Source organism: Chelonia mydas, chromosome 2, assembly GCF_015237465.2.
Source record: "Chelonia mydas isolate rCheMyd1 chromosome 2, rCheMyd1.pri.v2, whole genome shotgun sequence".
NCBI classification, from domain to species: domain Eukaryota; kingdom Metazoa; phylum Chordata; order Testudines; family Cheloniidae; genus Chelonia; species Chelonia mydas.
Genome location: NC_057850.1, coordinates 86,993,129 through 87,009,382, shown reverse-complemented (window position 1 = coordinate 87,009,382; position 16,254 = coordinate 86,993,129). Strand labels below are relative to the sequence as shown.

Here is a 16,254-nt window from a genome sequence, read left to right as displayed (position 1 = left end):
TTGTTTAGTCTGCAGAAGAGAAGAATGAAGGGGGATTTGATAGCTGCTTTCAACTACCTGAAAGGGGGTTCCAAAGAGGATGGCTCTAGACTGTTCTCAATGGTAGTAGATGACAGAACGAGGAGTAATGGTCTCAAGTTGCAATGGGGGAGGTTTAGATTGGATATTAGGAAAAACTTTTTCACTAAGAGGGTGGTGAAACACTGGAATGCGTTACCTAGGGAGGTGGTAGAATCTCCTTCCTTAGAGGTTTTTAAGGTCAGGCTTGACAAAGCCCTGGCTGGGATGATTTAACTGGGAATTGGTCCTGCTTCGAGCAGGGGGTTGGACTAGATGACCTTCTGGGGTCCCTTCCAACCCTGATATTCTATGATTCTATGACCAGTACAGGTTCCTCCCTTTTGGATTGCATGGGGCACCTGAAACCTTCCAATGCCTCATTGATAAGCTATTACGCCCACGTGCCAGGTATATACTTACTTGCACAATGTGATCATACACAGCCAAGACTGGGGGACACATCTGGAAAAGGTTGAAGCAGTACTGGATACCCTGAGGAAAATGGGTTTCACAGATAACCCTTCCAAATGTGGAGCAGGGCTAGCTGAAGCCATATACCCTGAGTACATCACAGGGAGAAGCGTAGCGAAATCCCAGCTGAACAAGTCAGAGGTGATACAAAGTTGGCCTCAGACAGTAAGGAAGAAGTAGATCAGAGTGTTTGTAGGGATAGTGGGATTCTACAGATAATTTATTCCCCACTTCATTACCAGCGTGCAAGAAATTTTATGCATAAAGGCAGCATGCAAAAGGGCAAAGAGACAATTTTAAGGAGACAAACAGGACATCAAGGCTTAAACTGGCATTATTAGCAGAGCAGAGAAGGCAATGGGATAGTGTGATAAGAAGCTAGGAGCTTGATTGGTTCTTACCAGTATAAATCCACTGGGCCAAATCCTGCTGCACAAAACCCTCCTTCAGCTTGCTTCCCATCCCTCTTATGTGTCATTCTGACAGTGCACAGAGGGCATTCAGTGAAGCCAGCTTAACTGATTACCTGGATTTTGGCCCAGTATAGGGGAATTCCCAGGAGTCATAGACCTGGCATACACAATATCCCCTTTTCACAACCCCCTAGGTAGTGGTCATATCAAGTATGACCACATGCTCAATGGCATTTTTCTGTTTGTGTTTGTACATAATGTGAAAACTTTGGAATGCTGCATCCCATCAAATTCCAAAACTTCAAGGGAAGTTATAAACATGAGAAGGCAGAATTCTACTGATTTTGGTGAAAACTAGAAAACAGGAAGGAGAAAATGGGGGACAGGTGGAGCCCTGGCATCTAGTTAGCAGAACAAGCACAGCTTCAGCCACCATTGTCGTGGCTTATAAATCAAATAACTGGTTGATGACAGCCATTAATGCCATCCAGCATAACAATGCTCTTCATCTCAGCTCTGATCAAGGTCCCAGTACAGTTTTAAAATGCTGACACCCTGATGATTTATCTCTCAGACAGAAAACAAATAATAGTGACGGGAAATGGGGGTGCACAGAATGGGAGGGGAAAATGTGGGTTGCTGGCATGCATGTGTGCTGGAACTATGGATGCTGCCACATCCCTTGGCTTGAAGTGGTTTCCATCATATGCAGGGGTTACAGTTTGATTCAATGTCTCTCAGCATCCCCACTATACAAATTGTTCCAGCATCCCTGCTGGCATGTGGGGAAGAGGAAATGGGGAGCACACACAACCCCTGCCATTTGGCAGAGGGGGAAAATGAGGGAAAACACACAAAGCCCCTGCCTTGGGGGAAATGGATAATGCAGGGGCATTCAAGAAAGGGGGAAATGGAGGACCACACAGAGCTCCGGACATGTGGTAGATGGGAGAATGGCGGGGATGAAGGGAGGTGTTGCAGGGAGTCGTGGCTGTGGTGTGTGCAATTGCGGTCAAAGTATGTGACCCTCCAGAGTAAGAGATCAGAATCAGCCTGTAAATCAATATACAGGCAGAAGCAGAGTTCCACAGGGCTTTGTAGAAGAGGGCAGGAGTTTAAACTTGATCCAGTGGTCTCTGCTTTTAGGCAAGCCACTTAACCTGCTTGCTTCTGTTTTCCCATCTGTGAAATGGGAATAGTAATACTTAGTTTCTGAGACATACTTAACAAGGTAGTATGAGAATTCATTAAACATGTTTGTTAAAGACCTGTGAAGATGAGAAGTGGCATACAAGTATTAAATATTTTAACAGAACATATCACACAGTGATACTCACCCGCTCCTGACCAGCTGTATCCCAGATCAGAAATTTATGAAGCTCATTCCCACAAGGCACAGTTTTAGTCATGAAGGATGCACTGAAATGAGAAAGTACCAACTGTTTGTTGTTCAGATCCAAACTCACTGTGAGGTTAACAAATGAAATTCACTGGATCAATATTCCAAATTTATATCAACTCTAGACTTCGGGCAGGTTTGTTTGGTTAGGCCAGGCCACTAAGGGTTGAAAAAAGTCGTTTTCTGGTAGAGCGTCCATTCAGTAGTATCCCCTGGATTTAGTTATGCTTATGCAAATTAGGATTTTTCTGTTCCTCTGGTGAGGTTTAGAGGGATCCTTCTGGTTAGGCTCAAGAGCACCAGCCCCAAACGTGCCTGGGGCCCATACCTCCTTTCTTCTCGTGCACATGCCTGTCCATTGGGCAGCTGGCACTTCAGGTTCTTTTTGTTGTTGTTGCTGATCCTGGTGAACATCCTCTTGCAAGGAGTGGGATGAGTGTACATGTTATCACCCCACCAAGCAGTGAATGAGTGATTTCATCATGCTAGTGTAGGAGACAGGAAAAGTAAGTGACTAGCAACAAAACAGCTGAACAGACTATACACAAAGTGTTGCCAAAAGTACAAAGTAAACACACCAAAAAGTCCTAGCCCCAATCCCCTCCAATCTTGGGCACCGTAATGTTACTTGTTACTTCTAACAATAATAGGTAGAATTTTTTCAGAGAGAAATGTGATGTTTTCAAAATTGTATCCCTTTAAGAAAGAAGGCTAGACATTTATAGGTTTGCTCTGTACAACAGTGTTTGAGCTGAAGGAGGCCTGAAAGAGATTGCCCAGGCTCTGGTAGAATTGTGTTTCTTTCTAGACACTGCTGAACCATTCCTGCAAAGATACCTTTGTTATCCCTGATGTATAAAGATGCATCTGATAGGATGTGTTTTGCATTAGAAATACACCAGATTACATCACATGGCATGTGTTTTCGAAACATTTTCTAGGAAAGATACACAAGAGGTTCCCTGGATAGCCATCTGTAAATTGCTCAATTCAAACAGTGTTCCACTGGATACAAAAAGATGAAGTAACACAGGAAGAACAGTATTTTCTTTGGTTATTTTGAGGTTGTATGTTTCCAACTATCACTCTTTTGCTCTCCATATTATGCAACACTTCACAGCTTTGAAAACAGGAAGTTCAGAACATCAGCAGCTACAGGAGGTTACTAGAATTGTGGATTTAGAACATTAGTTCATTTGGCAAAAAAAAAAAAAAAAACCCTTACCTACGTAGTTGTCCTACTTAGAAAACATAAGGTAACAAAACATATTAGTAATATTTAACTCAGTACACTAATGGGCCAAAGTGGGTTGTTTTTTTTTCAAATATAAAATCTTTTCCCCCTAAACATGACAATTATGAAAAATTTGTATTTTCTTCTCAAAGGGGTAGAATATCTTTACTTTGATAAAGGATTGATAGTGGTTTAGAACTAAAGGACCACTCAGGTTCCCATTAATTTAATCACTATGAGCAAATGTCTTCCTAATCAATACTGCTAGTGATGATGTTCTTCCTTGCTCCCTCCTCTCCGCCTAGCTTCCTCCATTTGCTAAATTCAGTCATCCAAAACTGTATTGGAATCTGGTCATAAAATCCCCAGCTGGGACTCCAATTGTGCATCCCAAGGCAAAGGTCAGTGTGTTACAGCTGAAAGCTTTTAGCCACCTCAACATCACACACAAAAAAAGCTTACTTTTCATAATGATATTAAAGTAGATATGAAATAAATAAAATTGCAAAACAAGAGCAACTGTTCACACCCAAATAATTCCTTTACGGACAAGGTGTATTAGCTTCCTCAGCCGTAGGGAAGTCAAGTGTCTTCAAAGTTTTCCAATTGATGCAGGGCTGAGGATTTGGAGATAAGTGTTGGAAAGGGGAGAACTCTGAATTAAACCCAGTTAAATGACTGACAGGAGCTAGCTTGTGATGCTTTGGGTTTAGAAGTTCTGCAGTTTCTGTGAAAAATAGATGCAGATGAATTATATTTGGTCTGATTATGATGCATTGTCCGGTCTTATTAAAACCTGAGAATGTGATGCAATATAAACCTAGAAAAAATTCTACTCATGGGGGAATTTTGCACTACTGCGTGCATGCAGAATTCATGTGCCCAGCAGATTTCTTTTCTTCTTCACAGAAAAAAAAGCTTTCTGATGGGGACACAAAGGGAAGCCACAAGATTGGTCACGTGCCCCTCCCCAGCAGCACGGGCACATAATTTCGGGTGCCTGGAGCAGCTGGCGGAGTGGTACATTACTGCTGGGGGTAGGGCTGGGAACGCCCTTGCCAGTGGCTTCTATCCTGCACCAGACTCAGCTGCAAGTCTTAGCTGGCTGGGGGTGAGGGAGGTCAGAACTTGCTCTTCCCTGCAAGAAGTGGCCAGGGCCAGGTCAGACCCACCCCTAGAAACCTTCCCTGGCTTCAGGAAGCTCTGCACTGACCTCCATTCCCCCACTGCTCCTCAACCACAGGGGGAGGGGGTCACTGTATGGGGAGCTGTTCCCATATCCACTAAATGTGTATCCAGACCCCACCACCAAGCCTTATCCCCCGCACCTTCCACCCAACCGAGCTTCACCTCCTGTATCCAGACCACCCCCTGCACTTGAACCCTCACTCTGATGAGCCCCACTCCCTTTCCACCTGGATCACCCCATGACCCCCATCCCACTGAGCCCCAACCAGCTGCACTTGGACCCACCCTACTGATTCCCCCACACCCAGACCCCCCACTGCTGAGCCCTATCCTCCTACACCCATACCCCCCTGCTGAGCCCCAACCACCTGCACCTGGATCCCCCTGCAGCATCCCATTGCCCCTGCAGCTGGAACCACTCAATGTGCCCCTCTGCATCAAGATTCCTCCACACCTGGCCCCCGCACTGAGTTGCCTGCACCCAGATTGCCCCACACAGAACCCTCTGACCCCTCACCTGGATCCTCCCACACTGAGCCCCTCCACACTTGGATCCTGCCAGGCTGAGCCTGCCTGCTCATGCCTGGTGCAAAGGGGCAGGGCCCTGGGGTGATTTTGAGACAGGACCAGCCCTTGTGCTGTGTAAGGATTGTTTCCCGGGGGGGGGGGGGGCAGTTGCAGGGTGATCTCCCACCTTCGTGCAGCCAGCGGCCTATGCTCCCCACTGCCATGCTGGAGCCTCCACGTTTATTTATTGACCAATAAAATTTGCAGAAAGTTTTAATTTTTTGGTGCAGAATTCTCAGGAATAGAAGAAAGCTTTGCTGCATGTGGAAGCAGGTACTTTTAATACTTATACCTTGTCTGACAGTACCTACACTTTAGAACTCTAAGGAATCCTTCAATAGTAAAATTCTTAATACCATTACTTTGTTGTAGGTGTGTTGGTGAACATCATTTAGAATAGGTCATGGTTTCTTAAATTCAAAAGTTCAGATTCAGCCCTGGAGTTAAGTGCAAATTCTATTGACTTCAATGGAAACTGAACACACTTATGTCAAGGCTGAATTTAGTCCTATATTTTGAGACCTACATCAGTGTTGTACAGTCCAAGACATCATTTGAAACTAGAAGCTCTTGACAAGTAAAAAGGAAACTTACACAGTGCAACAGCCGGAGCTAAGAGGCTGTTGGTGCGGGATTGGTGCTACCATGAAGAGGAGGATAACTTAAAAGGAGAGTGGTAACAAATAAATTAATTTATCTGAATTTACTGGGTCCATGGCCCCTAGAATAGGAAACAACAACTCAGGTTCTGTTCATTTACATTGGTGCAAATCTAGAACAACTCCATATTTAGTTATAAGAGCAGAATTTGGCCTCACGTCCTATTCTGCTTTCCATGAGAACTGAACAATCTGGTCCTGAATTACTCAGGTTTCCTAGTCACTCTAGCACATTGAAAGGGGACATTTAGTGGCATGTGTGTCATCACCCACAGAGCAGACCCAAACCTAGCATTATTTACATTACCCCATAGTTGTACTCAGAGCTTAGAGGGTAAAAAGCTTCCAGTCATGAGTCTGTACAATACAAAACACAGTACTGATGTGTGTTCATGACAGCTTCACAAATCAGGTGAGTGTTCAGGAGTTGTTGAGAAGGAAGAAAAACTTGGTCAATATTAATGGAGAGGCTATTCTAAATGTAACGAATAACATGAGCAGAGAGTGAGGCAAGACACATACACACACACACACAAAGGGAAGTTAGTGGAGTGCAGAACAGGGCATCAGAGAAGTGAGGGGGAAACGTAGGGAAGTTAACATGGGGAGGAGAAGACACTTGAGATAGAAGTATGACAACGATTTTGGCAGCAGTGAAACATTCCAAGGAAAAGATTATACAGGGTACTTACCCAATAGTAGGGCTAATATTGTGATCAAAATGATCCTGGACAAATCGACAAACTATACTTGATTTCCCAACCCCAGTATCCTGCAAATGAAAGGAAGAACAATAAATTCACAAGGTACAGATATCTGAACTTCAGTAGAAAAATTCACTGTTCAGGTGGTAATAGGAATTATTAATCAGCGCTTTTTTTTTCTTCAACCAAAAAACAAACTTACTCTACAGGCAAGTGGAGCAGGTTAAGCGTTTAAAAAGAAAATAGTTCATTAACTGTTTTTGTAAGTGCCATTATCATAACTGGAGTTATTCATTTAACTCTTCTGCATTTCTAAAATTCCATCCTTTTACAACCTCAACTCTTTTTTTGGTGGGGGGAGGTAGAGTTTACATTCAGAAATTGTCACTGATTATAAAAGTTTACATTTAGCTATTTACTCATTCAAAATAAAATAAATACTGCATGTTAAAATCCATAGTTACTTTGCTGAGCAAAACCAACTTGCAGCAAATTAGTTGTGGGGCTGGGGGAAGAATGGCCCAAGTAAGTATACTTCCAAAATAAATAGCTAACAAAGTCTTTTCATTATGAGATAAATAAGTGCCTTTCTCAGCATTTATAGAATGTCTCAGGTGCTTTTAATAAGGTACGAAGCCAAGGACTGAGTGACTTTAACCACCCAAGATATGCAATAATCCCCTAGAAATGCACTTGTAGGATGCATTATGGAGTCTATGAAACTGAATGTATTAATAAAAACAGAAGGACAAGTGTCTCAGTGGTTGCTGTCTGCATTGCTATGTGGGAGAGCCTGTTTTCATTACTGGGTACCAGTCTCATCATTCTTCCCAGTCAGTAGGGATAAATATGAGGAGTACTGCATATGAAGCATATTCAGAACCTCTGGATAAAAAAGGGAAGGAAAGAAGTTCCTTGCATTATACCGCAGCAAAACTTCCAGCCAAAAATGCATTTTCCAGTACTTCTTGACCACTCCACAGAACCTTAAGTAGTACAGGGAGATGTAAGTAAATAGGGGGATTCCTTAGGCTACAGTAGAAATATACAGGGCTTCTTCTAGAGGTTGAAAAGGTATTAATCCAGACCCTTCCATTTACTGAATGGACATTAACAATGAGAGCCAAGGCCCAAGCCAACTCATTAAAATGTCAGTGGGAAAGACTCCCACTGATTGCATTGAAATTGAATCAGTCCCATGATCAATAAGTTCAATTTGTGTCAGACTTACAAAATATATTAAATGGTTTTAGAATTGACAGGTTTCCAAATTGAGGCAGGGCAATGCTATTGGCACCATAGAAATAATACAGAAAACTTGGCTGTGTCTTTTCTGTAATCATTTTTGCAGACCTAGATCTTCTTTTTCAAAGATGGAAAAAAGAAATCCAAATATTTAGACTCCCTCTCCCTTGTTTAAATAAGGGTATAAGAATCAAGGGTGGGAAAACCTTGCTTACTAGAAAAGCATCATTTAAACTCTCATCTCTAATCCAAGGCTGTCCTTACTTAGTCTGCTTCCAAGTCATAATAAATATTCACTCCGCACAGATGGTTGTTTATCTGCAATGTGCAATCGATATACAAAGTTCAAAAGAGAGCAACAGTATTTAAAACTAGCCTAGCAGATTCCAGTCAATAGCCACAAACATTGTGGCTATCCCCAGAATTCACCTTCGTTATCATTTCCATCTGATGTTGCTGCAGAGTCACCAAACCCAGGACAGCACAGCACACTGTAAGAAGTCCTCTGTGGCAACACTGAATAATATTTTCCACTGAATGCATCCGCTGAAGTGAGCTGTAGCTCACGAAAGCTTATGCTCAAATAAATTGGTTAGTCTCTGAGGTGCCACTAGTACTCCTTTTCTTTTTACTGAATAATATAATTATTATTCCAGATTTTAACCGTGCTTTAGAAAACCAAACGGAGCACAGCGGAATTGCATTTCCCTTTTGTGGCTAAGTTGTTTCCTCTCCAGAGTTAAAATTAGACACTAGACCTGATGCCACCTCACTGCCATACATATTTATTTCCAGCTGCCTTAATAGGCCAGTGGCAAGTCCAATTACAGCTCACAAAAGAGAGGGATTTGGTCTTTGGCACGGCTGTGGCATCTACAAGCTGAATTTGGAGCTTGCCTCATTTTGTAAGAGGATGCTAATTAGTTCTTTGACCAATTTTAAAGTCTTAGATTTTCCCCACTTCCCATTTACATTAACCAAGCTTTAGTGGTTTCTATTTCTCTTACATCCTTCACAGCAATTGCAGCTAAACTTAGATATGTGTCCAGCCACCCAGCCTGCATTCAAGTAGCCTCCAGTCTAAAGGCACTTGCTTTCAGTCTGTACTCTTGTGACTGCTTTGACTAGCCCTCAGAATATATTTAGAGCAGCATTTGTGGGGGAGGGGAATAAAATGTTGACCATCATTCCATAGCTAGTTTTAAAATTATCTGGACAATTTTTAATATATTCTCATGCACCTGTCCAATGGGGCACCCTCCTGCTCCACCACACCTGGAAAGTGGATTGGGATGTGTGAACATTCCATACACCACTCTGGAAAACTAGTAGAAATAGTTTATCGCAAATCAGAGTCAATCAAGTTTACTAAACATAGAGTAACCATCGCCTTTCAGACAAACCTTGCAGAGGCTAAAGAAGGCAGGATTGTTGCAACGAAGCAGGTGGGAGAAGTCCCAGCTTGTGACGGCATCTGCTGCTTACTGGCAAGTAATACATGCATTCCATTAAAATAGTGTCAATACTAGAGCAATAGAAAATACTTCTGCTACCATCTGCTTTAGGACTTTGCCCTGCTGTATTGCTCTTCTGTCCATAAACCTTGTTCCCTCAGATCTGAGGATGTTCCTTGTCTTGCCACCAGGGACAGACCCTAAACAGGATTTGTTCAAGCAGGTAACACCAACAACCTTATTCTTCAGTTCACTGAGCTCTGCACTTTGCCAATTTTCATAACTCATGTAATCTGGTTGTTTTAGACAGACTGTGTGGCTATACGTATTAAAACATACTATGCACACCAGATGGCAAATCATCAGCTCGTGTAAGCTGCCACAGCTCTATTGACTTGGATGGAGTTAGGACAATTTACAGCAGCTGAGATTTGCCCCCAGGAATCAAGCTGCACCCTAAGGAATGGAGTCTGTACTTACTCAGAAGTCATCATCCTTGTAAAATAGGGGAGCTCTGATGAGGGGGGAAAAAGGCAACTTGTTCTTTAAAATAATCACAAAAAAATACAACTCCATGTGACAAGGGATCCAGGACATAAAGTCTGTTCTAGTGAAAGGGATATTTGACACATGCCTGGGGTGCATGCAGAATTTATTTACTCTCATTTTAACAAGTTATGCTTAAGGAAAGATATTAGGTGCATGGCTCATGGGACTAATGTCATGTTTTGCTTTTTACCTTGCTTCTTTTTCACAATACTTAGTCATCACTAGTCACCCCAGCATAAACACATCCATAATATAAATATAAACTAAGATGTATGGACATAAGCAAACAGGAGAAAGGAGAGGTTCAATAGCATCAAGTGAACCTCTGAATGTTCAGTGGGAGAAGTACACAGAGTTCAGAATTTTATCCAAGTCTCCCTCTGCTCTGCAAAACTGATCTGGAAATCTCATGAGACAGGCCAACTTTTATTCAAAATGTGGATAGCTCCTGGCTGCTACCCTCCCATACTGAACACACTTCAACTTGACTCACAGAATCCTGCTCTCTCAAAGTTGAAGACGTGCTCCCAGCTGCTGAACAGACATACCCGGAAGCTTCTGTACCCTGATACTTAAACATACACAGAACACCACACAATCTGGCTCCTCTATGCTCACATCACTGTAAAGGAAAATGCTGGAAATATACAGCCTCAAGTAGGATTACTGGATTTCAGCAGCCAATTTACAAACTAACAGGAATTTACGCATAAATTGCTTATAATATATCACAAGTATAAGTGAAGATTAGAGAAAGTAAGAGTCCAATATATTTCTGAAGTCACATTCCAAGGACGGACAGCTGATTGGTGTGACCATCCACTGTACTAAGTCTCCATACATAGGCAAGGAAAGTTAAGGAAATAGAGAAAGTCAAGGTTTTTTTTAGTTTAAATTTGGAGGAGTGTGAGATTTTTTTTTTAAACATAAATCTAGGCCTCAATTCTGCACACGTTTAAGAATGTGAGTAGTCCAAGGAGTTCAACTGGACTAGGGAGTTACTCACTTGCATAACTGGGGCCTTATTATTTAACCTTTATAATGCAGTAGCATCCAGAGACTCTCAGCCAGGTGAGGGGCCTAGTGTGCTGGGCAATTTACAAACATATACTGAAGAGCCTAAAGAGTTTACCTTAATTATTCTTCCGTCTGAAATGGTACAAGCACCAAACTCACAAAGAAACTACACATATGACTGCTCACTAAACAGCAGTCTCATAATTATGCAAGATGCAGTAGCAATTGTTTTATTCTTGACTACCGTCTCTTTCCAAGCAATGGGTGGGTTTTTTATATAAGATGAATTAGGTAAGAATCCATCTATGACTAGGGGGTTTTGCAAACACAAATACACAAGAATACTGCACAATATTTTACATAAAAGAACCTGCATAAGAACACACACATTGAAAAAACAGCTTGCTTTGGAAACACAGGAGATCCTGTGACTAACTTCCCATTTTGGTTAAAAAACATGGATTGTTAAAAAAAGCTTTATATATGGGGTGTGACTGGGATGCAACCTGGACTGTAGTACCGCGGAGCCCTCCAAAACCGACCAGCCTGGGATATCCCTCACACTGTGATGCTGATGGCAAGCTACAAACCTCTGGCAAGTACTGCACTTACACAGACATCCACAGGCAGGGACACATCCAACTGAGTTACATAAATGATCTCCTTGCCATTCATGAACCATCAACAGGGAGGCTCCAGCCAATTCCCCCCAGCTGCCCAGCCTTGCACTGGTCAGAAGAAGGGGCAGTGGATTTGTCCTAACAGGTGGGGGGGGGGCGGGGGGGGAGGCCCTGCCCTGCCCTTCTGTGGCCCTGCCCTTCTGTGGCCCTGGCCCTGCCCCTGCCCCTCCTCTTCCCCCAAGGCCCTGCCCCCCCCAGCCAACCTGGAAGCCCGAGTTGGGCTGGGGAGCCATGAACCCTCAACCTGCCCTGGGTGGTGGGGGGGGGCCCTGAGAGTGGCCCCCAGCCCATGTCTCTGCCCCTTGGGTGCCTCGCCCAGGGCAGGTGGAGGGTCCGCAGGTCTCCACAGCTGCCTGTGCATCTCTTATCCCGACCCAACTCCTGCTTCTGGCCTGGCCTGTGGACAGGGCCTCAGGAGCCAAAGAGCCACACCCAGGCCATAGTAAGAGCCACCCAGGCAGCTATGGGGAGCCACAGACTCTCCATCTGCCCTGGGAGTAAAGGACACAGGCTGGGGGCTGCTTTCAGGACCCCACCTCCATCCCCAGCAGGTGGAGGGCCCGCAGCTCCCAACAGCTGCCTGGGTTCCCTTGGCCACACTTACCCAGGCCAGGCTCCAGCTTCCAGCCAGGCTGGTGGTCAGGGCCGCAGAGGGAAGAGAAGGAGCAGGAGGCTGGGCCCATGGCAAAAAGTGGATGGACCAGGACAGTCCACTTTCAAAAGTGGGAAGGCCATGGCCCCTTGTCTCCCCCTGTTCCGGCACCCCTTGGTCAGAAGCCTGACCAGCGTAAGTTCACTACCTAGTTTGCCACTCCAACAAAAGGGTAGTGGATGTGCAACAGCCCTTGTTAACCTGAGCTGAGATTTCCTAAGCCCTTCAACCAAAACTCACTGGTTTAGATAAAATATAAAACAGATTTATTAACTACAGAAAGACAGATTTTAAGTGATTATAAGTGGTCAGAGATAGTCAGGGGTGAAAGTAACTTAAGGGGTCCGGGGGGGGGGGGGGGGAAGGCTTACAATTCCTTGATACACAGGCTGGGATTACATTCCAGCCTGGGACCACCCTTCCCCATTTCAAAGTCTTTGTCCTCCAGATGTTCTTCCAGGTGTTGAGTTGCGGTTGGGGAGTAGATGTGACATCATTGCTGGGCCTTTCTCCTCTTATTTTCTTCCAGCTTGCTAGAAAGATCTTTGTTGTGATGTGGGGAATCAGGCACTCCACATTGGTCAAGCTAGGGTTGCCAACTGTCTAATTGCACAAACCCAAACACCCTTGCCCCCTGCCCCACACCAACCTCTCCCCAAGGCCATGCCCCTGCCCATCCCTTTTTCTGAGGCCCCGCCCCCACTCCCTCCATTCCCCCTCCCTCCACTGCTTGCTTTCCCCCACCCTCACTCACTTTCACCAGGCTGGGGCATGGGGTTGGAGTGCGGGAAGGGATTTGGGGTGCCGGTTCTGGGAGGGTGTTTGGGTGTGGGATGGAGTTTGGGTGCAAGAGAGGGCTCAGGGCTGGGGCAGAAGGTTGGGGTGTGGGAGGGGGTGTGGGCTCTGCGAGGGAATTTGGGTGCAGGAGGGGGCTGAGGGATGGGGCAGGGAGTTGGATGCAGGAGGGGATGAGGGGTGCAGGCTCCGGCCAGGCAGCACTTACCTCGAGTGGCTCCAAGAAGCGGCCAGCAGATCCAGCTCCTAGGCTCAGGGGCAGCCAGGCAGCTCTGCGCACTTCCCCTGCCTGCAGGTGCCGCCCCCACAGGTCCCATTGGCCGCGAAGCTGCAGAGTTGGGGTGGGGACAGCACACAGAGACCCCCTGACCGCCCCTGAGCCAGACATGCTGGCCACTTCCGGGAGCTATGCGGAGCCAGGGCAGGTAGGGAGCCTGCCTTAGCCCTACTGCACCACTGACTGGACTTTTGGCCTATTAAAATCTCTTAGATTGCTTTCAATAGCAACTGGGAGATTGAGGCAGATTCTGGCAAACTCCTGGCAATCCGGGAGGGTTGGCAACCCTAGGTCAAACAGTCTCCATTGCACATGTGTTCTCTCTGAGAAGTCTCTGGGATGGCTGTTGGGAGAGTGGATTCCCTTTAATGGGCCATCAGCACATGTCTGGCTGGTCCTTTGTTGCAACTGAAAGCTTGGCTGTCCAACATATTTTGGCAACACATATAATGCTCTATAACTTCACATATAAAGATAGCACATACAATCCAACAGAATAATGTTCAACAGATCAAAACAAGTACTCAAAGGCATACTTTGTACAAAACATATCATAATTACATGACAGTGGTGAATACGGGGTTCCAGGGTGCTACTTTGAGGTACAGGGTTCCACAAGATTTGTAGGGACAAATGACCCGTGCCTCCTGACAGTGGGAGGGCACAACCCCAGTACAGCTCAAGTCATGCCCCTCCTTGTAGCAACCCTCCCCTTCCAGAAAGCAGCCCCACCCCACCCCTCTGGGAAAGCAGCAGCCCCTCTGTGCAGCTCCAAGCTGTTCCTCTGCTCCTGCCTCTGCCTTTCCCTGCCCAGCACAGCTCGCTGACTCAGCTGCTCTGAAGGGAAGGGGCCCTGCAGCACGATGTGATGAGCAATCTGGGGTGGGGGGGAGGGCATGAGACCCTGCATCCCTCCCCCTCCCCCCCCCCCCACCTCCGTTTTAACTTGGGGCAGAATTTGGTCCTACAAATTAAATCTAGCAAATTTCAGTTTGAAAAAGCTGAAGTACCAAACCCTGAAAAATCAGAGGATGTTAATGCCTAGTAACAGTTACTAATAGCAGCTAGAGTACATATACAGCATCTATTTTTCAACATTAGTAATACTTTGAAATGAGAGAGCACTTCAAAGCTCTTTACAAACACTGAGCCAAATTCAGTGCCGGACCCAACTTGCATTGAAGTTAATAGGATTCTCTCTTTGGATTTCTACAGTTGGATTATACTCTCAAGGAGAGCCTATGCTGGTGTTCCCTGGACGAGGCACCTCAGTGGATTAAAGTCCAGCCAATGACACAGTTGCAAGGGCACAAGGAGCTTTTGTACTCCCCTCCATCAGGAGGCTTGCAGCCAACCAGCTCAGCCCTACAAGCAGGAGGCACTGGCTATCAGCAGCTGGGATGGGAGATGATCATTCCTAGTGGTCCAAGCTGGAGCAGTCAGACCTAGTGGTCAGAGCCAGAATCAGGAGTCCAAGGCAAGGGTGGAACAAGGCTGGAGCAGGAGCAGGGCTGGAACAGGACTGGGAGCAGAGCACAGCAAGAGCAGGGCTGAGAGCAGGCTAATGCCTGGGGAGTCTGTTGCCAACATCAGACAGGAGAGAGTTCCAAGCCCTGGAGTAGCCTTGAGCAGACTGAGCTGCTGGTCCTCCTGTGGTGCTCATATACCCATTCTGGGAGTCACTTGACTAGTTCCTGGCTTGTGGATTGGCTGGGTGCCTACTACACGAGTGACACATTACCTTACATTGGCCAAGGAAAGAGTGTGGCTAATGTACACAGGTGATGAGCTGATTCATTGCAACTCTTAGGCAGACTGTATTGGTGTAGTTCCCATCGCACCCAAAGCAGAAATTGGCGTTGCCCACCCCAGTCAAACCCTTGAGGTAGTACAGCCATCTGCCCTCCTACTTTGGGGGTTAATGGACCAGGCTGGCAGAGACAAGTGCAAAATATACCTATCTGCACCAGCAGTGGTTGTGGCAAATGTGTTAATGAATCTTCATGACAAACCCTGGAGTCAAGTAAGTATTGTTACCGTATTCAGACATGAAGAGATTGAGTGACTTGTCCAACATCAGAGTGAGGACATGATTCTGCTCCCACTGACAGCATTCTCATTGATTTCAATGGGAGCCAGACTGGGCCCACACCTCAGTGTGGAAGCTGGCATTAGAATTCAAGAGTTCCTGGTTTTCAGTCTCACGTTCATGCCATCTTGGCAGTTTCAATACAGATTGACAAATAACAGAGCCCACTAGTCTATTCTGTAGACTGTTTAAGCCAAATTCTCTTCTTTGTCACACCACTGGAGCTTCATTCACCAGTGTGATAAAGGGAGTGGTGGCCCTCTTTTTAAGTGGTAAAATTTCATCTATTTAGGTAAGATTTTTCTTACATAAAGCAAATATTAAAAAGTTGAAATTGTCAGAAGAAAAAAAACCCCTTTTTTGCTGTAGTAAGAGGAGGCCCTGAAACAAATTCTTGTATCAGAGGCCCAGTCTGAGGCCTGAAGCCTGAACCAAAGTACCTCCAGGCAGTGATAAGCAAAGCTGGGCTGTGAGCCAGAGGCAGGTCCCACTCACAGAAGTTGGCAAGAAAAGGCTGTTAGAGGCACATGCACACAAACACACACATAAGTGCTAATGAGAGGAACTTGTGCCAAGACGGTGGCAAGACACTCCATAGACATAACAAGGAACAGGCAGGTTCATCTTAAAGACAGGGTCAAAAGGACAACATGATGGATAGATTCGTTTGAACTATGATGAGTAATCGGTCCTACAACAGTATAAAAGTAGGTCCCGGAGCGCATATCTTTGACCAGCCTAGGGGGCAGTGGAGTGTCCCGCCACTGACTGAGCTATGTCTATTACCAGGGAGCAAAAACT

The 16,254-nt window shown here is 45.4% G+C and overlaps 1 protein-coding gene across 3 annotated transcripts in view; it reads right to left on the bottom strand.

The window, feature by feature from the left end:
- RAB31 (RAB31, member RAS oncogene family) overlaps nt 1-16,254 on the bottom strand; it is a 106,671-nt gene that overhangs the window by 45,265 nt on the left and 45,152 nt on the right. For 2 of the 3 annotated variants that reach the window (XM_037892872.2, XM_043539885.1), the window contains exons 2-3: nt 6,684-6,763; nt 2,282-2,363 (exon numbers count right to left, since the gene is read on the bottom strand). In XM_037892872.2, the coding sequence (XP_037748800.1) occupies nt 2,282-2,363; nt 6,684-6,763 (162 nt within the window). Of the gene's footprint in view, nt 1-2,281; nt 2,364-2,671; nt 2,947-6,683; nt 6,764-16,254 lie in introns of those variants that run through there. The other variant, XM_027824771.3, reaches the window with a different exon arrangement.